This window comes from Zosterops lateralis, assembly GCF_965231275.1.
Source record: "Zosterops lateralis genome assembly, chromosome: 14".
In the NCBI taxonomy this organism is placed as follows: Eukaryota; Metazoa; Chordata; class Aves; order Passeriformes; family Zosteropidae; genus Zosterops; species Zosterops lateralis.
Window position 1 is genome coordinate 11,919,529 of NC_139774.1, and position 21,355 is coordinate 11,940,883.

At 51.0% G+C, this 21,355-nt stretch overlaps 1 protein-coding gene across 2 annotated transcripts; it reads left to right on the forward strand.

Moving 5' to 3' along the window:
- Positions 1 to 502: 502 nt before the first annotated feature.
- On the forward strand, positions 503 to 20,933 carry TCOF1 (treacle ribosome biogenesis factor 1; the record flags this gene model as incomplete). 2 transcript variants are annotated; one of them, XM_083871874.1, is made up of 18 exons in its annotated part: positions 503 to 613; positions 1,137 to 1,192; positions 4,453 to 4,595; positions 5,322 to 5,431; positions 5,699 to 6,041; positions 6,868 to 6,953; positions 7,418 to 7,636; positions 8,220 to 8,489; positions 12,370 to 12,544; positions 12,691 to 12,833; positions 14,673 to 14,846; positions 15,325 to 15,556; positions 15,782 to 15,867; positions 16,594 to 16,822; positions 17,823 to 18,404; positions 19,472 to 19,593; positions 20,106 to 20,142; positions 20,599 to 20,933. In XM_083871874.1, the coding sequence occupies 17 exons, from the start codon at positions 503 to 505 to the stop codon at positions 20,136 to 20,138; spliced, it is 3,114 nt and encodes a 1,037-aa protein (XP_083728000.1). In that variant the 3' UTR covers positions 20,139 to 20,142; positions 20,599 to 20,933. The 2 variants fall into 2 exon arrangements, with proteins under 2 accessions (XP_083728000.1, XP_083727999.1); XM_083871873.1 differs by having other exon boundaries at positions 20,106 to 20,933.
- Positions 20,934 to 21,355: the final 422 nt, after the last annotated feature.

Sequence of the window (21,355 nt, forward strand, 5' to 3'; positions counted from 1 at the left end):
CCCACCCCCGGCCCAGGGGCTGTGAGGGCCCGGCTCCGGCCATGGGGGGACCCCTCTGCTCCCCTTCTCCTCCACCTCTCGCCAGGGTAGTTAAAGGAGCCGCGGTGGGGTGACCGCCCTTTCCCTGCTCGCCCATCCCGTGCCAGAGCCACAAGCGGGACCTCCGTGAAGTGACCCCCGCTGTTCTCTGTCCCCCATCCCCGGCCGAGGGGGAGCGAGAGAACCTCATGGGGTGAACCCCGCCTCTGCCCTTCCGTCCTCCCCATCTCCCACCGGGGCGGCATGGGAGACCTCATAGTGCGATCCCCTCTTTCTTTCTCCCCTTTCCCCCCGGTGCGGCACGAGAGGCCCCCATGGGGTGACAAACCCGTGGGGTGACAAACCTCTGCTCGCCGCGTCCCCTCACGTGGTGGCTCCCGGCCACCCCCGGCACTACATTTCCCATGTGGCCGCGGGGCGGAAGCGGAAGTGCCGTCTCTCCGCGCGGCACGCGAGCCGCGCCATGGCCGCCGACGGCGGCGGCGGGCGGGAGCTGCTCGCCCTCATCCACCAGCACCTGCTCCGCGGCGGCTTCGCGCGGGCCGCCCGGGAGCTGCAGGCGCAGAGCGGGCAGGTAACGGGAGGCCGAGTCCAGGCCATGAGGGAGGCAGTAGAGGCGCGGCGGGGGGGGAGGTGGCGCGGTCCCGGAATACGGGCCTCGGTGGGGCTGCAGGGCCCGGTCCCGCTTCTCGTCCTCACCGAGCACCGGGAGCGCCATGTGGGTGCCGGGAACACGCGGGCCCGTGGCTCCACGCCGGGCCGCAGGTCCGTGCTGGACCCACGTGGTGTCCCGGCACCCGCGGGCCGTCCCGACCCGGCCGGGGAGAAGGCTGGCAGCCCGCCCGCTAGAGCCTCCCGTACCGGGGGCTGCTGCTTTCCGAACACGTGCTGCTCTGGGAGAAGTCTCCAGGAGAACACGCGGCCCCGGGTGAAGCGGGGCGGGGAGTGGGAGGGATTCACCGGGAGGTGTGTGCAGGGAGACACGGTCCCGTTTTCCTGGGGAGGCTTGGATGGGTCCCTCCGGTCGTTGCTTCTGTCTGGTGGTTCCATCCCAAAACGGGGCCAGTGTCTGACTGGGCTTTGCTCTGTTTTCACAGAAATTGCTCCCTTCCTTCTCGACCTCTCTTGAGGACATCTTTACTCACTGGGAAAAGTAAGTCAAAGGAGGGAGTGAAATAAATTAAATAAATTCCAAACTGTGCTGATGTCTAGGCTGCATGGCATGTGTGATTTTTATTTGCTGGAATTCCATGTTGTCAGAGGATTTCCGATTATAACTGTGCTCAGCAGAGTTTTCTCCTAACCTCTGGTTTCAGAGCAATTCATTTCAGATGTTCAGGATTATGCTGGTTTAAAATTTCCTGAGCTTGGAGATAAGTTGTTACTTTAGTTTTGAGCAGCTGATGCTGTTTGTGCTGTTTGATGCTGGAGTGTTGAGGAGCTCAGAGTCATGCTTTACTGTAAGAAATCTGTTCCCCAGTTCTGTTTCACTTTCTTTTTAAAGCCACGTGCTTTGCGGGATTATTGACCTGTGAGAACAGAGGAGCTGAGCAGATGCTGAAATGCCAAAGCTCTTGCAGGGACTTAAACTTTGGCATAGATCACAGATGATCTGACTCAGAGGAAATCTCTTGGTTTCAGCCTGTCCTTTCAAGTCCTTACGTGTTCCAAATGCCTTCTGCATCGTCCCCCTTTTGAAGGTCTGCAGGAGGGGCCTTCCCATCTGTGATATTTGCACCCACCCTGTGCTTGCTTTGGTATGATGTTGGAGTGCAGCCCTGCAGAGGCCTGTGGCAGCCTCAGTGCTGGGTTTTCTGGGAATCTGTGGAGTTGGGAGCACTGGAGTGAGGATCTCCTTAGCATGGCCATGCCAGCAGCCTTGGGAAGTGTTTTTTCAAAGATGTTTTCTGCTTTATGCCCCTTGCCTTGCTCTTGTCCTCCATACCTGAGCAGGAGAAAGGCTGGATCTAGATGAAGATACAGCAGTATAGAAATGGGTTTTTAGTTCCTCCCTCTCACAGCTTGTTGCTCTCGTGGGTGCTGATGGTGACCTTCCCACGTGCTGGTCTTCCTGCCTGCTGCAGCAAACCCTCCCAGACACTGTTGCTTTTAAACTTGAGGGGCACCAGGGCATTTGCATCAGGTTTAATTCCTTCAGGTTTAATTCCTTTAGTTCCTTCATCATCACCCTTCTGTTCTGGTCCTGCCCCACAAAGACATCTCTTATTCCTGGTCTGTCTGAGTTCTGCCTGGTTGGCAGTCAAAATGAGGGATGTGTTGGCCAGTAGTTGTCTTTATCCTGGTCTGCTCCTGTGAGTGAGTTATCACATCCTGTTGCTTCATAGGCTTTTGGCCCAAAAATGTTCTTCCTTGATCTACCCTGTGGCTCTTGCCCTTCTCACCAAGGCCATCCTTGGTGCTGTTTTCCAGAAACTCTTCCAGACCGAGTCTGAAGCTGCGACTTGCAGTTTGTCCTGGTTTAGGGCAAATTTGGGAGAAAACCCCTGGATAGGGTCCCTCTGGGGAGCAAACCTAAACAGCCCCTCCCCCCAGCTGATCTGGGAAAAGACCTTCCTTGGAGAAATGTAGGAAAAACTATTTATTTAAGAAACAAAGTGCCCACAAGCTTAAAGAATGCATAACATGAAACAACAAAACCTTTCATTCCAAAGTGAGATGGCAAACTGAGAAAGTCCCTGCCGTAGGTGTAGCTCGGCTCTCTCAGTCACTGATCAGTCCCTCTGGAGGGTCCAGGCGCTGGTGGGCTGCAGGTGTGAGCTCCCCAGTGCTCCTCTGGGTCTTTCAGTCCAGAGCAGGTTTAAACAGTCCCAAGAAAAATAAAACACTCCAGGAAGCTTCTTTGCCTCAGCTTGCTAAACTAACTATAAGCAAAAAAGATTTCTGTCCTGCTGTTGTCTGTGCCTCAGATGAACACCTGCAGGAGAGAGTGAACGCTGTTTTCTCAAAACAAACTGTGCTTCTTTTTTCCCTGTTTTGCTCTCAAAACCAGTCTTAAAGGCACAGAACTCAATATACAGCACACAAAGAACAGACAACTGGGGATACAAGCATCACATAGTCACTCTAGGACACAATTCCAGGGGTGGCCTCCCTCCAGAGCTGCATTTACTCTTGGATGATGCAGAGGGGGGGCGTGGAAAAATGCCTGGGAGCTGGGGAAAGCTGGACCAGCTCAGCCCTAAGAGCAGCCTGAGCCCTGAGATGTTCTGGAATGCCACAGAGACAGGGCTAGCAGACACCGTGTCTTCCCCTCACAGGGTATCCCTGAGCTCCTGGTCGCTCACAGCAAATTCTCACATTGGTCTGTGTTGTGCTGTCAGCTGCCACTGGATCTGGATGATGTTGCAGGATCAGAGCTGCCCTGTTGCTTTATTAAAAGGATTATTGGAGTAGTTACAGGACTTTCTAAGCCTTTGGCTTACCCTGCTTGCACAAAACTCGCTGTTACTGCTGTGCTGCCAGAACACTCTTGAGACCAAGCACAAACTTTACTTGTCAAATTGTTAAACTAATCTTGTTTTTAAAACAGATGAACAAATAAAATGAGCTAAACTGGGCCAGAATTGAGGATATTTGCTTCTGATGACTGTGTATCCCAGGCATAGAGGCATTGCAGGTGTGAATCACACCAGTGTTACCCTTGTAATAAGGCAAATGTGTTGTCTTTAATTCTCAAATGGAAATATGGGTAACTTTAGCCACATCATCTGTTCTCATACAGGTAGGATCTAGAGCCTGGAGAAATCTTTCTCCAGCTTAATGTTTTAACCCAGTTGAGCAGCTTAAGTGTTTGGTACTTATGTGGCCTCTTCCTCCTCTTTTTCTAACACATCTTTTGTAGCTCCAGTCACTTCCTTTCTTAAACCTCTCTGCAAAAACTGACTTTCCTGCCCTTTCGACTTGGGAGCACAAGTTCAAATGTTTTTTTGTGCCCTTTAGATTGGCTTCTCCTGGCCCTGTGGGATACCAGGACCTGGTATTTGGGGGATATCTGCCCTAACCCTGAAGCTGCACTTACTCTGAGGCCGTAGCTGCCTCCTGGAGATGGAATTTGTTCTGTATGTTTCCTTCTATTGAGCAACAGCCTGACTGTCTGTGTTTATATTTCTCTGCTAAAGTCAGAAAGAGTCTGCCAAGGGCACAGAAATATCATTTAGATTCAGTATTTGTCCTGAGTGTTGCAGGAATATGTTGCTCTTGGAAGTTTGCTGAGGACTGGAGATGTCCCTTGCAGGTTAGGGAAGTATTTCCCACCTCCTTAGGAATTCCTCTGTAGAGAAATTACACTGCCTATTCTTAGGTTGGTGCTTGATCTCAGAGTGAATGAATAATTATATTCTAATTCGTTCAAGATATTTTTTGCCCATTTTGACACTCATTGTCTTCCCTCAGAACTCCACCAAATTTCAAGAGAAGAAACGTGAGTGATGAGGAGGCAGCCATCCCAGAAAAGATCAGAGTTCCTGATCCCGTGAGCAGCTCTGAGAGCTCTGAGAAAGAAGAGGATGAGAAAGAGAAGGCGAAAGCTGCAAATGGTAGGAGCCTTTTACCTCCCTGGAGTTGACAGAGTAGGACTGGAGACTTGTGTGTAGGAGCAGCCTAGCTTAGTTGGCTGGAGAAAATGCTTGTAAAGTGGTGGCTATTTGTTTGTGCTTGTAGAAAAATAGGACATCTAATTTAGCACCCCCTTCTCATGTGGAGTTTCTGAGGAGCACAGATGTCTGCTGAAGCTAGAAAAAACCTGTTATGATTCATTGGGGAGGGATGGGTGTTGCTCGGATGAGGCTTTGGGAACCTCTTGCTGCCCACTGTGGAGCACCTTCTAGATGGTCCCAGGAGTGTGTTGGGCCAGTAAAGGCAGGACTGTTATATGGGTCAGGGAAGGTCTTGTTAGTTGGTCTGGAAAGCCAGTGCCCTCTCTGAGGTGGGGATTGATCTCCAGTGCAGCTGATGTGGGAGGTGTTGGCTTGTGGAGTCTTAACAAAAACTTGTATCTGACACATTTTGTCTCAGTCTGATCTGCAATAGACCAGCCTTTAGAAAACTGCAGATCTTGACAGATTCCCTGTCTTGGTGGCAGAGAGAGGGATGGGGTGGAGGAGCAAAGCACTTGTCTGTCACAGGGGCAGCAGTGATGAAGGTCTTGGGTCAGGTGTGGAGATGGGACCCTGCCCTGCTGCTGGGGCCCTCCTGCAAACCAGAGTCTATGTTGGTGTGAGAAACACACTCACACAGCTGCTCTGTGGCTCTCTCCTGTGCAGCAGCAGCCAGCCTTTCTCTGGCCACGAACTCTGTAGTGAATGTGGACAGCAGTGAGGAGGATGAGTCCTCATCGGAAGAGGAGGCTCCAGCTGGGAGAGGTGCAGTGACGGTAAGGCAATGCTCTTGGCTTTGGTGGTACTCTGAGGCCAGGACTGTCCCAGACTTCTCAGCATGTGTAAAATTGTGTCCTGGGGTGGAAATCTTGTTTAAATGACCCTCCTATGCTGCCATAAGCCTTCTCTTAGATACCTGCCCCCCAAATGCTGCCTTGAAGACCTCTATGGCTTACCTTGCTGCCACATTGCTGTTGCAGGTACATTGTCCAGTTTAGCTCCTCATGTGTGTGTAGCCTTCTAATTTTCTTTATTTCCCATAGGTGACAGCAGCTGTGGTGGCTGGCAAAGCTGCCAACTCCCTGCATTCTCCTCCCAAGCCCACTGCTCCAGCAGGCAGAGCAGTGGGGCTCTCTGCTGCTGGCAAAACTGTGCTCTCTAACAAGCAGCAGCCCAATGCCCTGGCTGTAACTCCATTCCCAGCCAAGGCCCAGAAACTGCCTAGTCCTGGGAAGCCTGGACATGCTGCAGCAGCTGTGGCCAAAGTCGGGCAAAGTAAAGCACCAGTAACGACCAAAGCACCGGAAAGTTCCAGCAGCAGCAGCAGCTCCTCATCTGAGAGCGAGGAGGAAGAGGAGACGCCGAAGGCCCCAGCCCCCAGAGCGGGTAAGGAGCCTGCAGAGTGGTGTAGATGTGTGTGAGCTCCAGCTCTGCTGCAGATTGGATCTGAGGCGTGCTTTTAGTGTGTTCCTTTCAGCTCCCTTGCTGGAAAGCTCAAAGCGATGCTTGTTCCTTGGGGAGGCTGCTAGAACATTGCAAAGCAGCCAGCTCCAGAGCTCCGTGGGATGAATCCAGCGTGCTTGCTCCCATTTCAGGCAGCAGATCCTGTGCTAAGATGTCTGGCAGCAACCAGCACATACCCAGGGCTGGGGGCTAACAGTGTAGCATGTCCGGAGGAGGTGCAGTACTAATGCTGCTGATACTTTCAGCTTTATGGAAAGGCACTGCAGTGTTTTCTCTTTATTCCCAATTGCAAAGTGATTCGTTTTGGGGTTTGGATACTTCAGGGAAATCTTTAAATGCTTTGAAGTGTGTCTCTGTGTGTTGTGGGAGGAGGGTGGGAAATAGATCATTGGAGTGCTGGAAATGATCCTCCTTGGCCCTTATCCAGAGGAGGCCCAGCCAGGCTGGGTGCTGCTGCAGGGAGCTGTGTGTGGCTGGACAGCACCCCATAGGGTCAGAGGGTGGCCATGGAGCATTTCCCATCTCTGCCTGCACTTTAAGAGAGGTGTTTATGGGCCAGCATTTTCTGGAGAAGCTGTTCCCAGCACGCCATTGATGTTTTCAGCAAGGCTAGGTCCTCTTCCCTGCAAATCCCCTTAGCCCTCTCTGTGGCTTGTTTTGCTTCCCTGACTTCAAAAGCCACATTAGCATCATGCTCTGGGGGCTCAGAGCAAGCGGCAGCTGTGACATCTCCTTGCTTGTGTTTCAGAGCTGACAGCTGGGGCTGAGAACAGCAGTGAGGAATCAAGTGAGGACACATCCTCTGAGGAGGAGTTGGCAACTCCAGCCATCCAGGTAACCTCTCCAGCATGGATTCTTTGTCCCTAGGAAATCACTTCCCTTCTTTTGAAGAGGAGAGGAAATGCTACAGTGCTGTATTCTGACAGCACCCCTTACCTTGAGTGTGTGAGATCCCCAAACCCAAGACCAGAGCACATACTATGTGACTGAGAGCCTCACTAAACCCTGCTGACATCAACCCTTCTATTCCAGTTTCTACTAGTGCCTGAAGCTGAGGGAGATCCTTGGATCTGTAGGAGGTGATTAGTATGCAATTTGATGGATATAGTCAGGCAGTCCATGGAGAAAGTGAGTTGCTTCAGATATTCCACAGCTCATGGGTCTGAAAAAGCCTGTCCTGGTAAAAATTAGCAAGGTAGCTTGCTTTAAAACAGATTCCATGCAGTTAGAGCTTTCAACCATTTTCTTCCAAGGTGTTGCCTGATTCTCCTATTCCCTTTTGTTCCCCCTGTTTGCAGGTCAAGCCAGCTGTGAAAACAGTGCAGTCTAACACAGTCCCTGTGAAAAGTGCACCTGCTGCTCCAGTGCCTCTTAAGAATGCAGTGAAGCAAACAGCACTGGCAGCAAGCCAGGCCAAACCTGCATCAACCACAGTTCCTGGGGCTGCACAGCCCGATGACACATCAGAGAGCAGCTCATCAGACAGTGAAGATGAAGAACGTCCATTAGTAACCCAAGTGCGTGTCTCTGAGATCCTCTTTCTCCTTGCATGCCTCTCAGGGCTAGGAACTGCAGTAAAAAGAAAATTTTGTAAATGCAAGTAGTGTGTAGCAAAGTCATGTTGGAGGTGGGAGGAAGGAGGCGTGAGGTGTTAAAAGGCACCTCCATGTCTTTGCTCTGAGCTTTAATCAACCCATTGTGCCTTTCTTAGAAAAATCCATCAGTAATTTTAAATGAAAAAAAAAACCCAGCGATTCTTTTCCCACCTGAAGGGGCAAATTATCATGGTGGAATTTGCTTCTCAGGTATAAATTGCAATAAATAGTGTCTAATTTGTCAAACTGTAGTGCAACTCAGCTTCCCTGCTGTGGAGAGTGCAAAGTGCTGCCTTGTACCTCACTGGAGGGGATTGGTAGTAGCAGCAGGCTGATGAGGAAAGCTAGATGAAAGAATTCCTTGTGTCCTGCCAGTCACTAATCTTCTTTCAGGGTTTGCCTTCCCCAGGGGACTCTGAATTTTCTTCCCTTGATTACAGTCTGAGCAAATGAATTATGCTGCTGTGGGATTTGCCTTATTTCACTCTGTTCATATCTTGTCCAGACAAAGACACCTCCAAAATCCTCCCAGGCCGTCCCATCCCCAGTGAAACCTACACCAGCAGCATCACTCTCTGTCCAAGCAGCTCCAGCAAAAATGCTTCCATTATCCCAAGGGAAGACAGCACCAAAACCAACAGTGCCAAAGCAGGCTAAAACCTCACAGGGAAGGACTGCTGCTCCCACAAAGCCTGCTGAAAGTATAAAGCCAGTGGAGAGCACTGTCTCGTCAGCCAGTGAAGATGAGGATCTCCCTGTGCCCATCAGCCAGAAGGTAGGTGCTGCATTCACTGCCAAGGGATGGGATATGCAAGAAAAGTGTTTATCCCTTAAATGCTGCCACTGGTCACCTTGAAACACCAGGAGTATCTTGTTTCTCAGTCTCTCAGAGAGGAAGAGCTCTCTGTTTGGAAGCAAGTACAGCCTCACTCTTCTCACACAGTTATACCAGAGGAGGTGGGAGGCAAATGGTTTGATATCAGCTGTTCACTTGTGCCCTGCCCCTCTGGAGTGGCCTTGTGTGTAGGATCACAGGTAGGTCAGTCTTGGCTCTGCTTTGGGGGTTTGGTCAGAGTTCTCTAACCAAAAGAGAAGGATTGGGAGCTCACACTCAACTCAGGCTGCTAAATTCAAAGGGTTGCAGATCTCTTCCTGAGACTATTCCTAGGCACATTGTACTGAGACCTTCTGGCTCAAGTCTGAGCTGCAGGGCCCTTCAGAAAGTGCCCTGAAAACAGTCTTTGGGAGATGCAGCCTTACTGTCTGCAAGGGAGGAAGGGAAACTGGGGGTAGAGCCTCACGTGTCCTTGCAGGGAGGCTCTTTGTCAACACGTCCTTTGACTATTGACAGGCAGGAGCCAACGAGGCTCTGCATTTTTGTCTTCATAGCCTTGGTCTGCTAAGGTGGGTGGAGGGGGACGTTTCTCTCACAGTTGGCTCTGTGCTGCTCTCTTCCTGCATGATTGATTTTATGTGAGGATTCAGCTCTAGGTGACAGGAACAGCTATTTGATAGCTGTGCCATGAGGTCCCACTGTAAAACCACTGAAATTTGTCCATTTTAGCAGGGTTTATGTGCTGGGGTAGGTTTGTGTCCTCCAGTGTTGATTCTGTGAAGCTTTCAGCAGCAAATTTTACCTGCTGATTTAACCGCTTCAGCATCTTCCCTCTCGCAAACTGCCATTTACCCCTCAACAGCCAGAGTCAGCAAAGAATAACTTGTCATCAAGGGAGCTCTATTTTTGCCATACGGGCTGTTCCTTCCCATGTTAGTAGCCTACAGGCAGAGAGCACGAGTGAAGCCTGAAGATAAACCATTGGGCTTAGCTGTGTCCACAGTCCTGTCCTCTCAGTCAAACTCTTCTTAGCTCATCCCTTACCATCTGGTACTTGGGCATATGCTAACCACTGACTTACTGTATCCTGCAACTTCCTCTGGCTTCTGTGCAAGATCCAAACAGATACAGAGCGTTGGAAGCTGCTTCATCTTTCCCTGTGGGGGTGGATTAGCACAATTAAAATGAACATCATGCCTAAATTGAACTGCTTAATTGGTATGTTTACCCCTGAAGACTTGAGAATATTTAGTCAAAGAAGTTGACAAGATGTTTGCATGTTTTGGGGGGAAAGGACAGTGATGGGGGACAATCTGACCTTAAAAATGCTGTGGGCTGCTTTTCTTTTGGAACTGCTAATTTTGTTCTGCTGCTTCTTTCCTGAGTGTTTTGAGCCAAAGGTGGCACTTGAGCCCTCTATAGACGGGCTTTGGCTTCTGTTTACAAGGAGTGGGTTTGAGGTACACGTGCATCCATGTGTTGGGAACCCGTGTCTTCCTTGAGCATCCCAGGAAAACCCGCGTGGGTTGTGCTGACAGAAGTTGTGCCAGCAACTTTTAATCTTGGACTGCAGGCTGCGTGGGGAGAGGCCAAGTCTCCCAAGAGACATAGGGTCTCTTTTCTTCCTTGAATCCTGTTCCCTGTCCTGTGCAGGTGGCAGTTGCCCCTTGGCCGGGCTGTGACACAGCCGAGATGCTGGTGCTGGTACAGGGCTCTGGTACATGCAGTGCTCCCGCGGCACACAGGCAGTGCTGGAGTGTGATTTTACAACGTGCGCCCAGCACGTGGCTCAGTGTTGTTCCCCCTCTTGTCATGCAGCGCTGCAGGATGCAAATGGACCCAGCGAGTGGCAGATGGGTTGTGCGGGAGCTGAGTCATCACACTCACTGAGCCACAGGCAGCTCCTGCTTTGGGGGCTGGAGAGGGAGCAGGAAAAATTATTTCCTCTTGAGTTATTTTCCTCCTCTCTGAGTTACTTCAGTACCTGTTGACTGTCAAGCTGTCAGGAGCTCTCTGCCTGTGTTACCTGCTCTCTGAATGTAACTTGGCTGTGCTGTTGGCCAGATCCCACCTGAGGCTGTCATCTATCTGATGTGAATGGATGGACCTTGGCTGCCTCCCAGGAAGAACTGAGGCTGTGTAAACCTTATGGTGGTTTCTATGCGGATGCTGTTATGTTCTTCTTGTGTTATGATGCCCCTGCATGGCAGCTCTTTCCCACTCCATTGCTAAGTTAGGAAATGGAGCAGCCCTGTGCCGTGCATCCACATAGAGGGAGAAAAGCCAGACTGTTGCTATGAAGGGCTTTAAACAGAGTGAGCTTAAAATTTAGTGGACTCTGATCTTGGTAAGTTCTTCCCTTACACAGCAGTGTTCAGAACAGCAGAGAGGAGTTCACATCTTCAGAGCGGGGTGTGTGAATTCTTCTGACTGCTTCAAGTACTTGTGTCTCTTCAGCATTGCAAAGCTGGCCTCTGTTCTGGAGATTGTGACTCACTGGTATCAAAACAAAACTGAGAAGTGAGGTTTGTGGTCCCCCCTCCCCAAGCACTTGTGGAGGTTTCTGTTTCTCTAAGCAGAGTCAAAATGTGCTTGGCTCGTTCAGAGAGCTGTTCTGTAATGGGATAAACATGCAGATGCTGTTGTCTGTTTAGTGTTTGGCTTGGAGATGGTAAACAGTGCCCCAGTGGCAGCCCATGGCAGGGCTGTGCCAGGAAGCTCAGTAGGATTGGTCTTTCCGAAAGGCTGGTGCTCTCTGCTCTGGGCTGTGGGGCTGTCACTGCATTAGCAGCATAGCAGGGATGGTGCAGCCAGGCAGGAATCTCTCATGGAGGACCAAAGCAGGCTGGCATCACATGCAGGGTGCACAGGGCCTGCCTGCCCTGGCAAACGCAGTGTACTCCTTGGCAGAGCAGCCCGGAGATGAGCCATGAGTGGAGTAAATGAGTGTGTGCAGAGCACTGCCAGCCTGGGGAATATCTGCAGGGGAGGAAATTCCCAGATCATTCCACAGGCGCTTCCTCTCCTCTGCCACCACTAACCTTCAGTGTGCAGAGGGGAATCTGCAGCACTTGCAGAGAGGCCAGGAAGAGAGAGTCACCTGGCAGTTGTGTATCTGAGACACAGGTGACTCTGGCTTCCTAGTGCTGACACGGCAGGGAAGGTGGCTTGTGGTCTGTCTTGGAAGATCTGAATGTTGACAGGTGCTGCAGAAAGACACAGCCCAAGTGAGTGTCAGAGGTGTTTTGTTGTCTGGAGATGTCTAAATTCTTAGACCTGTTGACAAATCGGCTTCCAAGCTGAGTCACACTGTCTGCCTGCCCTGTGTTCTCAACCGTTGTGTCTACAGTGAGCTCTGTAGCTGCTCTAATGCTGTCTCTGAATCTTGCAAGTGTTATGGCACAAGGTTTCCCAACTCCTACTGATTCCCTGAACTGTGGGTAGGTCGTGCTTAGATGGCTTCCTTGGAGTGGGAGTCTTGGGGTTGCAGTGCTTCTCCTGTCCTCAGCCAGTGTCTTTGTCTCAAGAAGGAATTGCTGTTAAAAGCTTACGAGCACTATTATCCTGTGTGCTTATGTAAAACATACTTGGGCTTTCTGTCAGAGGGAAATTGCTAAATTCAGAGGGCTGTATCTACAGCAGTTCAGCCCAGGCAGTGACTGAAGCCCTTTCCACTCATAACACACCAAGGATGCTGTGAATGTTAGTAACAGCTGTTAAGGTAAAACAAAACCCAACCTGAGCTGAAACTGCACTTAAACTCCTAAACAACACCGATACTAATACTGCATTTCTGGGCTTGTGTTTCTTTTTTGTTAAGAGGTTATCAGACCAGCCCAAGCCTATTCCCAACCTGACCCAGGCTGCTAAAGCTGGGCAGCCTGAAAAAGCAGTGGTAAGCACCTTGAAAAGCCAGGTTTCAGAAAGCAGCAGCAGTGACTCGTCTGACAGTGAAGAGGAGTCTCCTGCAGCACAGAGACAGCCTCCACAAGCTGGTAAGTTGCCTGGTAGTAGCCAGGATCCCTCACCTGCCTCCTTATGGGTTTCTTACTCTCCCCTGCACATGGAGCAGCTCCTGCTCTGGACAGCCACAAAGAGCAATTCTTTCTCACAGTGACAATCTCTTACACTTTTCCTGCAGTGCAAACAAATTCTGTGCCCCAACCAACAAACGTGAAAAAGACACTGGCTTCGGCACCAGCCACAGCCCCTCCAGCTGTGGACAGCAGTGATGATTCCAGTGAGGAGTCAGATTCAGAGGATGAAATAGTCCCCCCTTCCCAGGTGAGGAGCTGCTGACCCACTGGCTCTTTAGGCTTTTAGTGCTGCATGCTGAGGAGGTCTCAGGAGTTGGAAGGTGGGAGTTGTGCAGGTGATGAGCAGTGCAGAGGAGGCTCCTGTTGGCTGGATCAGGTTTTCTCTGTGTCCGTAGGTCTGGCTGACCCCAGCTCTGGGTGCACATCTCAGCCACAGCAATCTTGCAGTATGTGAGAGCAGTGGAGAGTGTGAGTGCTTTGACAAGAATATGAGTAGGCACACAAGCCCAGACCTTCCTTGGGACTCTGTCCCCTCTGTTCTACTCCAAGAATTTAGGCTGGAAAAGCAGCCAAATCCTTACAGGAAAAGTCTTTCCATGACCTGTGCGGCTCCAAGGCAACCCATTGCCTGGTTCCTCACAGACCTCCAAAGTTCTTTGGTTTTCCACAAGCTTTGGGAGGATGGCAGGATCTGCCTTGGAGGGTATCACAGCAGTCCTGCTGCCTTTCAGCTGGAGGAGCCAGGCCTCTGCCTTGGAGAAGGGAGGTGACCCCATGTCTGTGTTGGGAGCACCCCTCAGTGTCATGGAGCTGATCCCAGCTCTCTCACTGGGGTGTCTTTGTGTCTCCATGCCAGTTCCACAAAGCTGTGGCTGAGCTCCCTGGGGCCAGAGCTGCCTCGGTGTGAAGCTGTCTTGGGGGTGTCTGCACTTGTGCTGCAGTTTGAGCCCAAGAAACCACATTAAAAACCCCACTGACTGTGGAACATGGCTACTCTTCCACATGTTGGTGGCCTGGCTGGTGCTCTGAGCCCAGGGCTTGGTGCCAAGCACATTTCTTACTCCACACATGCCTTTGTTGGGAGGGGGACATTATGAACACTCAGGAAACCCTTCCCCGTGTTGGCCTGAGGCTGTGGCCGGGGGAAAGGCTCTCTCCCTCCAGCTGATGGGCAGGAAGCCATCCTGAGCAGTCCTTGAGTAAAGTATGTTTATATTACTGAGATTGTATAAAATAATGCAGTTGCTGTAACTTGAGCTTTGTGTGAGAGGGCTGAGAGCTCACATCAGGCTGGCGGCTCTGCACAGCAGAGTGGGGCCTTTTCCTTTCCCAAGGCCAGATGATGTGTGAGGGAAATGTCAGCCCACAAAGGCACAGCTTGTCAGAGATCTGGAGGAGGGGAGCTGCTCTCATGGCCTTGTCAGTAACACAAACCAGGAGGCTGAGTGCTCCTTCATGGCTCCTTTCCTCTCTTCTGCTGGCATCTGTGTCATGGACCTGTCCGCAGTGCCTGGTTTCCATACCCCTGGCCTTTCTATTTTTAACCCCTCTTATGTTAAGTTGGTGGGAGGTTTCAAATGTGAAGCAACAAACTTGCTTTTGTTAATTTGACCCCTAATCTTGTTTTGGCTTGTGGACCTGGAGACAGATTTTTCCTGTGGTTGGTGTCTTTGTTTATCTCTGTTGCCAATTAACTCTTGGTATGTGATTTTAGAGTTTAAAAGACATCCAGAAGTCCACTGCAGTCTTCCTGATGCCGCAGTGGGTACTGATTCACAGCCTGCAAGCACAGCACATTTCCCCTGCCTGCCCTCAGGAGAAGTGCCTTTGGGGCACTGAGCTAATGCTTTTGGTACTCTTGGGGTACTGGCCCTCATTTCTGCTCCTGGCTGTGCCTGAGGCCTTGCTCAGAGGCTCATGGGAGGCAGAACTGGTCTGTAAATGAGAGAATTAAAAAACAAAAAAATATTGGTGCTGTGCTGAAAATGGTGGAAAGGCTTAGGAGTTAGTGCTGAATTGGTGTATGGCTCTGCACCTTTTCCCTCCAAGTTTGCTCTGTCCTGATTTTCTTTCTCATCTCTTTCAGATTCTGTCCCAGCAGAACGTCCAAGTAACTGCAGTTTCGAGCATGGCGGCTGCAAAAGCAAATGCCACCCTGCCTTCAGGGAAGAGAACAAAAGCTGCTGCTGTCCCTGCAGTGAGCAGAGTGTCTGAGAGCTTGAGCAGTGATGCCTCAGAGCACAACATGCTGGCAGGAAAGGTAATGATGGAGGGGACTAAGGTGGAGAGCTTTCCTGGGGAGAGGGAGAGGATAGGTCTGGTGGGCTCTGGAGCTGGTGCCACATCTCCAGCTGAGGGATGGATGTGTTCATGAAGCCAGGAGAGAGGGGCTGCTCTATACTAACCACAATTACCATACCATGGGATGAGGCAGAAGAGCAGAGGGGTAGCCCTCGTACCTTTGCTGCTCCTGGCTCCCAGCTGGCTGGCTGCTTCTTTCCTTTTGTGATAGCAGTTGTCTGCTTGGCCTCAGCTGCCTGCTTCCCTTGTGGGCTGGGGTGAGCTGGGTCCTCTGAGAAGTTCTTGGGCTGACTGTGACACGAACTGGAGGAGTACAGCTGAAGAAGGGCCAAGGTGGTCCAAGCCCATCTGCTCTGGGCTGCTGCTTATAGTTCATGGATGTGAGCAGTTAGTTATTCCCCCTTCCAGATCTATTTATTTCATCTCCCTCTCCTTAGGTCCCCGCTGCTTCTAGGCAAAAGCAAAGGGTTCCTGTGGGAAAAGCTCCTCCTGCCAACACTGCCATCCCAGGAAGTTCCACTGCCAAGGTGAGGAAGCCAGTCCAGCAGCCAGGACAGGACACCCACCTGAGCCAGGCCCTGCCACCCACCCATGCAGAGGACACCTCAGACAGCAGCAGTTCCTCTGATAGCGATGAGGAGGAGGCACCCAAACAGCCTTCCAAACCTGGTCAGTTCTCTCCAGAAGATGCTCTCAGTGCTACTGGGATGGGGACAGCCTTTTGTTACCCCATTGCAGGTTTGCAGTGGTTGGAGAGGGATTTCTCCTCTCCAGCCTGGCAGAGCACTCCTTTTTTTTGGAGGCAGAGGGGCTTGTGGTGGTAGTGCCTGTGCTGGGGAGGTGAGCTCAGCCCCAGGCAGCAGTGGTTTAACAGGAGGAACTCTGCTCTTCCAGTCTCCCTACAGACACCAGGAGGGGTCCAGCCAGCTCACAGCTCTTCCTCGGAGTCCAGTGAGGAGGAGGAGGATGCAGCATCACAGGTATGGTACTTGAGCAGGCTGGATCCTCTTGGTTCTTTCAGTTAGCTCCTGAATAGGACTGAGAAACTAAATTCTCAGTTATAACAGATGGGGTGCTGGGTGGGTTTGCCAGCAGAGAAGTGGGGGTTCCCCAGTGCAGTGGTGTGTGCAAGACCTTTTGGTGGAGGCAGAGAGGGAGAATCTTTTGAACCTGGAATGCTTCCCCAGGCAGCCAGGCCTTGGGTCCTGGGTTCATGGGTGCCTTCCCTGGGAGAAGAGACAGGAGGATGTGGTACCTTGCAAGGGTTAAACCAGGAGAAGTGGTGCACAGTGCCAGTAACAGCAGGGATTTTTTTTTCCCCCACTTTAGTTTGTAACTTAAGCCGTGTCCAAGACATTAAATTCCCTTTGTAAGTAACGTGCAGAGTGTGCAGCACATCTGCAGTGCATTAAGTGTGCGTGGGCGCTCGCTGATGGCCAGGAGCCTCCCCCAGCCTGCCTTGCTGGGCGAGAACAAAGGAGAACCTCTGGCCGCCAGCTCTCCAGGCTGTCAGCTCAGCTCAGCTGGTATCTGTCAGTGCTGACCCCTCTCCTGGTAGCCCTGGGCTCTCAGAGCTGACTACACAGGTGGCCAAAGGTGGGCCCTTCACTTAAGTATGAGGACAATAGCAACAGAGACAGAGCTGCATGTCTGGTGTGTGGGAGGCTGCCCTGCTGTGACTCCTCAGTGTGTCTGTGCTGTTTCAGTCCCTTCTTGCAGGCTACCCAGTCCTCTCCAAGACCCCAGTAACACCCCAGGCACCAAAGACGGTTCCCCCCCAGCCTGGAGGTGAGGTGGGGCCAGGAAAGGCAGCTGGGAGTGCTGCAAACTCCCTCGCCAAGGGCTCCGTGAAAGCAGCTCCGGCCCACAGCTCAATCAGTGACAGCAGTGACTCTGACACAGATGACAACCAGGTGGCTACAAACCACAAAGCAGGTGGGTCTCCTTTGGCAAGGTTGGGAATTTGCTTGGCCCAGGAGCAGAGCCATGCTGGCATGGGAGGGTGACACTGGGGAAGGTGTCACTGGGACGGGCCCTGTTCCCAGTGTGTCTCTACCATGGAACCACAGCATGGAGTGCTGCTGCCGTCTGCTGGCTTCCCTGGCCACAGCACAGCCTCCTCCCTCAACAGGCTGCTTGTGCTGGCTGCCTCCAAGGCTCAGTGCCTTTGCCTCTTCCAAGATGTGCTTTAACCACAGTAATTAACAGGTGCAGGTAGGGCTCTCCCTGGAGCCAGTGCACAATGCATTGCTGGCTTCTGTTGAAGGTTCAAACACTGTCTGAAGAACATCTGCTACACAGTGCTGGTATTCAAGCCTCCCCTTGGGCTGTGTGGGTTCTGCTGCATGGAGAACAGAGGAGGGAAAGCAAGCAAGAAACAAAATGTGGAGAAACAAAATGTCCCACCATTTCTCTGTTTTGGCAAATTATAAAACTTGGAGCTGGAAGCTGCTTCTGCTCTGGTGTAACCCTGGCACCTTCAGATGAACTCTGGCCAGCTCTAGAAGTTCAGATGGGTCTATTGGTCCCTTGGGCACATCATGAAATTGTGCAAAGAGCTGTTGAGGAAGTCAGAACTATCTGTATATGGGCTTAAGAGGGCCCAGAGGCCCTGGGCTTGGCCATTGATGATAACACGTGGCAGTGTGGAAACGCCCACCACCTTGGGGGGTCCCCAAACTTACTGGGATGTCCTGGGGAAGAGCTGCTAAACATGGGTGAGATGGGCTCACCCATCTTGTGAAACAGCCAAAGCTGTTGTCACCCACTTCAGGCTGAGGCATCTTTCTCTGACTCTGCTGCAGATGCCAACAAGTTTAGCTTTTTGGGGGGAGGACTGGATGCTCCCCTTCAAGTGCGTATTTCCATCCTCCTGTGACTAGTCTGTGTAATGAATTCTCCCTGAGTGTCTTCTCTCTTTTGTCTGTTTCTTCAGAAAACAACCCCCCTTCAGGGCAGGAAGCTACAGAAGCCTCCAACAAAGAGAAGGTAACAGGAAAAACAGAGCCAGGTCATGCCAGCCTCAAAGCTTCCTCATTGAAGAAAACCCTGGCAATGAAAGAGAACAATGTTGGGGCAGCAGGGGTGCAAGTGACCCCAGCATCATCACATGCCCTGCCCTCCGTCCCACAATCACAGCTGCCAAGCTCAGGGACTGAAACTGAAGTCACCACTGCTGCCAGTGTCCCTGCAGTGCAGACAGTAGAGGGGTTGGAAGTGAAGAAGAAAAAGAAAAAGGAGAAAAAAGAAAAGGAGAAAAAAGAAAAGGAGAAAAAGAAACCATCCTCCACAGCAGACAAGGCTGTGAAAACACCCAAGAGCAAAGACAAAGAGAACAAGAAGCAGAAAGCGCCTCAGAAACGGAAGCTGCCAGGAGAGGATGGGGCTGTGGGGCAGCCCAAGGAGAAGAAACAGAAAGGGCAAGCTAATGAAGAAGTACCCAAAAAGAAAAAGAAGAAAGCAGATGGTGGCCTGGAGAAGGTGGCAGACAGCAAGGAAAAGAAAAAATCAGCTAAAAGTAAGCATCCTACACTTGGGCCTAGTTTGCAATAGGTACTTGCAGCTGATGCACTTTCAGCCTCTGGTGCAGGGCCTTGCAAATAGCACCCACTTTCCCATTGGCTTCCTGCTTGGCTGCTTCCCTCATGGAATCATAGTCATGTGGCTTGAAAAAGGTCTCTAAGATCATCAGCCGTTAATCCAGGCCCATCCCCAAACCATGTCCCCACATACCATATCTGAATATCTTTTAAATGTCTCCAAGGCTGGTGACGACACTGCTGCCCTGGACAGCCTGTTCCAGTGTTTTACAACCCTTTCAGTGTAGAAATTCTTCCTACTATTCAACCTAAACTTCCCCTAGCTCTACTTGAGGCTGTTTCCTCATGTCCTGTCACTTTTGACTCTTCTACAGCTTGTTGTTCTGTAGTGCCCTGCTCTCTGCCCTAATCCAAAGGCTTTTTTTTTTTTTTTTTTTTTTTTTTTTTTTAGTGCAGCCTGTATTTGCAAATCAGAGCTGGTTTTGTGCTGGATCTGGTAGGCTTTAAAGAAAAGCAGGGGAAGGGAACATGAATAGGCTGTTCCATATCTGATGGTGTTCCTGTTCTGCTGAAATGCAACCCTTATTTTTGGAGGAGACAGATTTGTCTATTGGCCCCTGTGTGACCTGTTTAACAGGGATGAGTTGAGCAGTTGTGCTGAGCTGAACTTCACGTCCACCCTGTGTTAGCAGCTCCCTTGGGCTCATCTCTGGCATGTGCCCATCTACTCCAGCCCTGAAGCAGTTCCTTGGAGCAGGTGGGGAGCAGGAGGTGGAAAGAGGGGAATTCTATGTAATTCCACTCATATGTATGCGCAAATAGTGGGATCAAGCTGCTCTGGCTCAGGGGTATTATGGAAACATCCCTGGGTGTTGCTGCCTGTGGGCAGAGCTCTGCCTTCACCCAGTTCCTGCTCTGGAAATCTTGCTCAGGTTTGGATGTGATCAAAAACTTACTGAAGATGCTCGTACCAGTCTCTGCTCCCTCTCAGAGGCTGACAATACCAGAGTCCCTCTCTTAGTTGGCTTTTCTTTCCCACTCCTAGAAAAGAAGCCTGAAAAAGAAAAGAAAAAGACTGAAAAAGAAAAGAAGAAGAGCAAAAAGGCATCTTTGGAAGAGGCATCTGTAGCAGATGGCTCTGCTGAGGTTCACAAGAAGAAGAAGAAGGTATGTACCACACCCTGAGCTGTGATGCTCATCCCAGCAGGATAAGTGCCAGCCTGGAGAAGGAACAGAGCCATATCCTGGCCTTGCTAGCAGTGCAGGGAAGCCTACAGTTCACTGTGGCCAGTCTTAAGACACCCTGACCTTTGGCTGGGATTAGAGTGGCTTGAAGGGCTTGTTCCTGTATTGCTGCCCTAGGAGATTCCTTTCCCTGGAATGGTCAGACCCAGGGACCCTTTCGGTGGCAAAGGACTTTGTCCTGTCTAAGGAGTGAGTGCTGCTCCAGCTGTCTGTTCATCTCATTCTCAGCAGAAGCTGCAGTTCCTGAGGGCTTGGCAGGCTTCTGCATCCCATCCCAAGGGCTTGAAGGGGTGACAGAGGGAGACTACAGGATGTTTCTTGTGGTGGCTGCCACCTCTACAGGGGCATATCCAGTAAGCCTCTGTGGCTTTACTGGTTCCTTCATGTCTGTGGTGCAAATGATACTGATGTATTTTTTCCCCTTTCCATTTTAGAAGAAGAAAGGAGCTGAACCTGAAGGACTGTGAGAAGGTACATGGCCTGTGGGGACTGGCCATTGGTACCCTGAGCGGCGTAACCTTGGCCACATTCAGAACTCTTGGGCCAGTTTTGGGAAGACAATGTGCCCTCTGAGAGCTCACTAAGCCAGCCTGGCCTGGGATCAGAGGGCCAGGGAGTGGAGCAGTGTGAGGAATGTCATGCAGCCGTGTGCTGGTTTCTCTGGATGTGTCTGACCTCAACTCTTTAGCTGCTGAGAACCAGATGTCCAGCCTGGGTGTTGTTGACCTCTGTCACCAGCAGAGATGAGCGGCCTCTGGCAGTGTCTGTCTGTCCCTGGGATCACAGGGAGCTTGGAAAAGTGATGGTGATTAGATGGTGATGATTTAGCCACCTGGAAGTGGACCAGATGCCTCTGCCCATGCTCTGCTCACCTGTAAGGCTGTTCTCCTCCTCCCCATCCCTAACTTTTAACTCCTCTCCCCAAAGGTACCGCATTCCTGTGATTAAAGATTTATGGGTGAAGATCAAAGAGAAGAGAGGAAAAGGAAGCTCACCTGGAGAATTCCAACTTGTTTTTAAAAAATAATTTATAACTTCTTTTAACTGTGAGTTTTAGAGCAGAGCTGTGTAACTTTCTGCCTCCTCCTGCCCTGCTGGGGCCCAGAGATATGTTTATAGTCCCTCCAGATGGAATGGAACTGGAGGAGGCAGTTTGACCAGAGCAGAGCAAAAACTGCTTTTCCTTTTGTTGATATCCAGCCATCCCTTTCTCTTACCACAGAGCTATATTTTTGAGAAAAACTTTTACCTTTTTCCCCTCCTCCTGTGACTTGTGGTGTCAGTCTTTTTGCTACTACAAAGAAAGCTCTCGGGTTTCCTTTTTATTCTAACACTGACAGTGGTGATTATCATGTCCCTGGAGTTGCACTGAACTGTTATGTCCAGCAGCTGTTCTCAGCCAAGGCATAGTCGGTTTTTGTGTTGTTTTTTTATGAAATACAAAATAAAAACCAACAAATAGATATAACTTCAGCTGCTTTCAGGGGAGGCCGAGGCTGGCTGGCTCTAGAGGATGTTGTGGGTGGGAGAGGAGAGCCCAGTGTCTGCCTGTCTGGGATAGGGGACCCCAGGGTACAAGTGAAATTGAACAAGGGATGGGCCAGGAATGGGACAAGGAACACAGCCAGTCCTGGGTGGAGACACAGCTATCCAAGTGCCTGCAGAGATTTTTCTTTATCTCTTT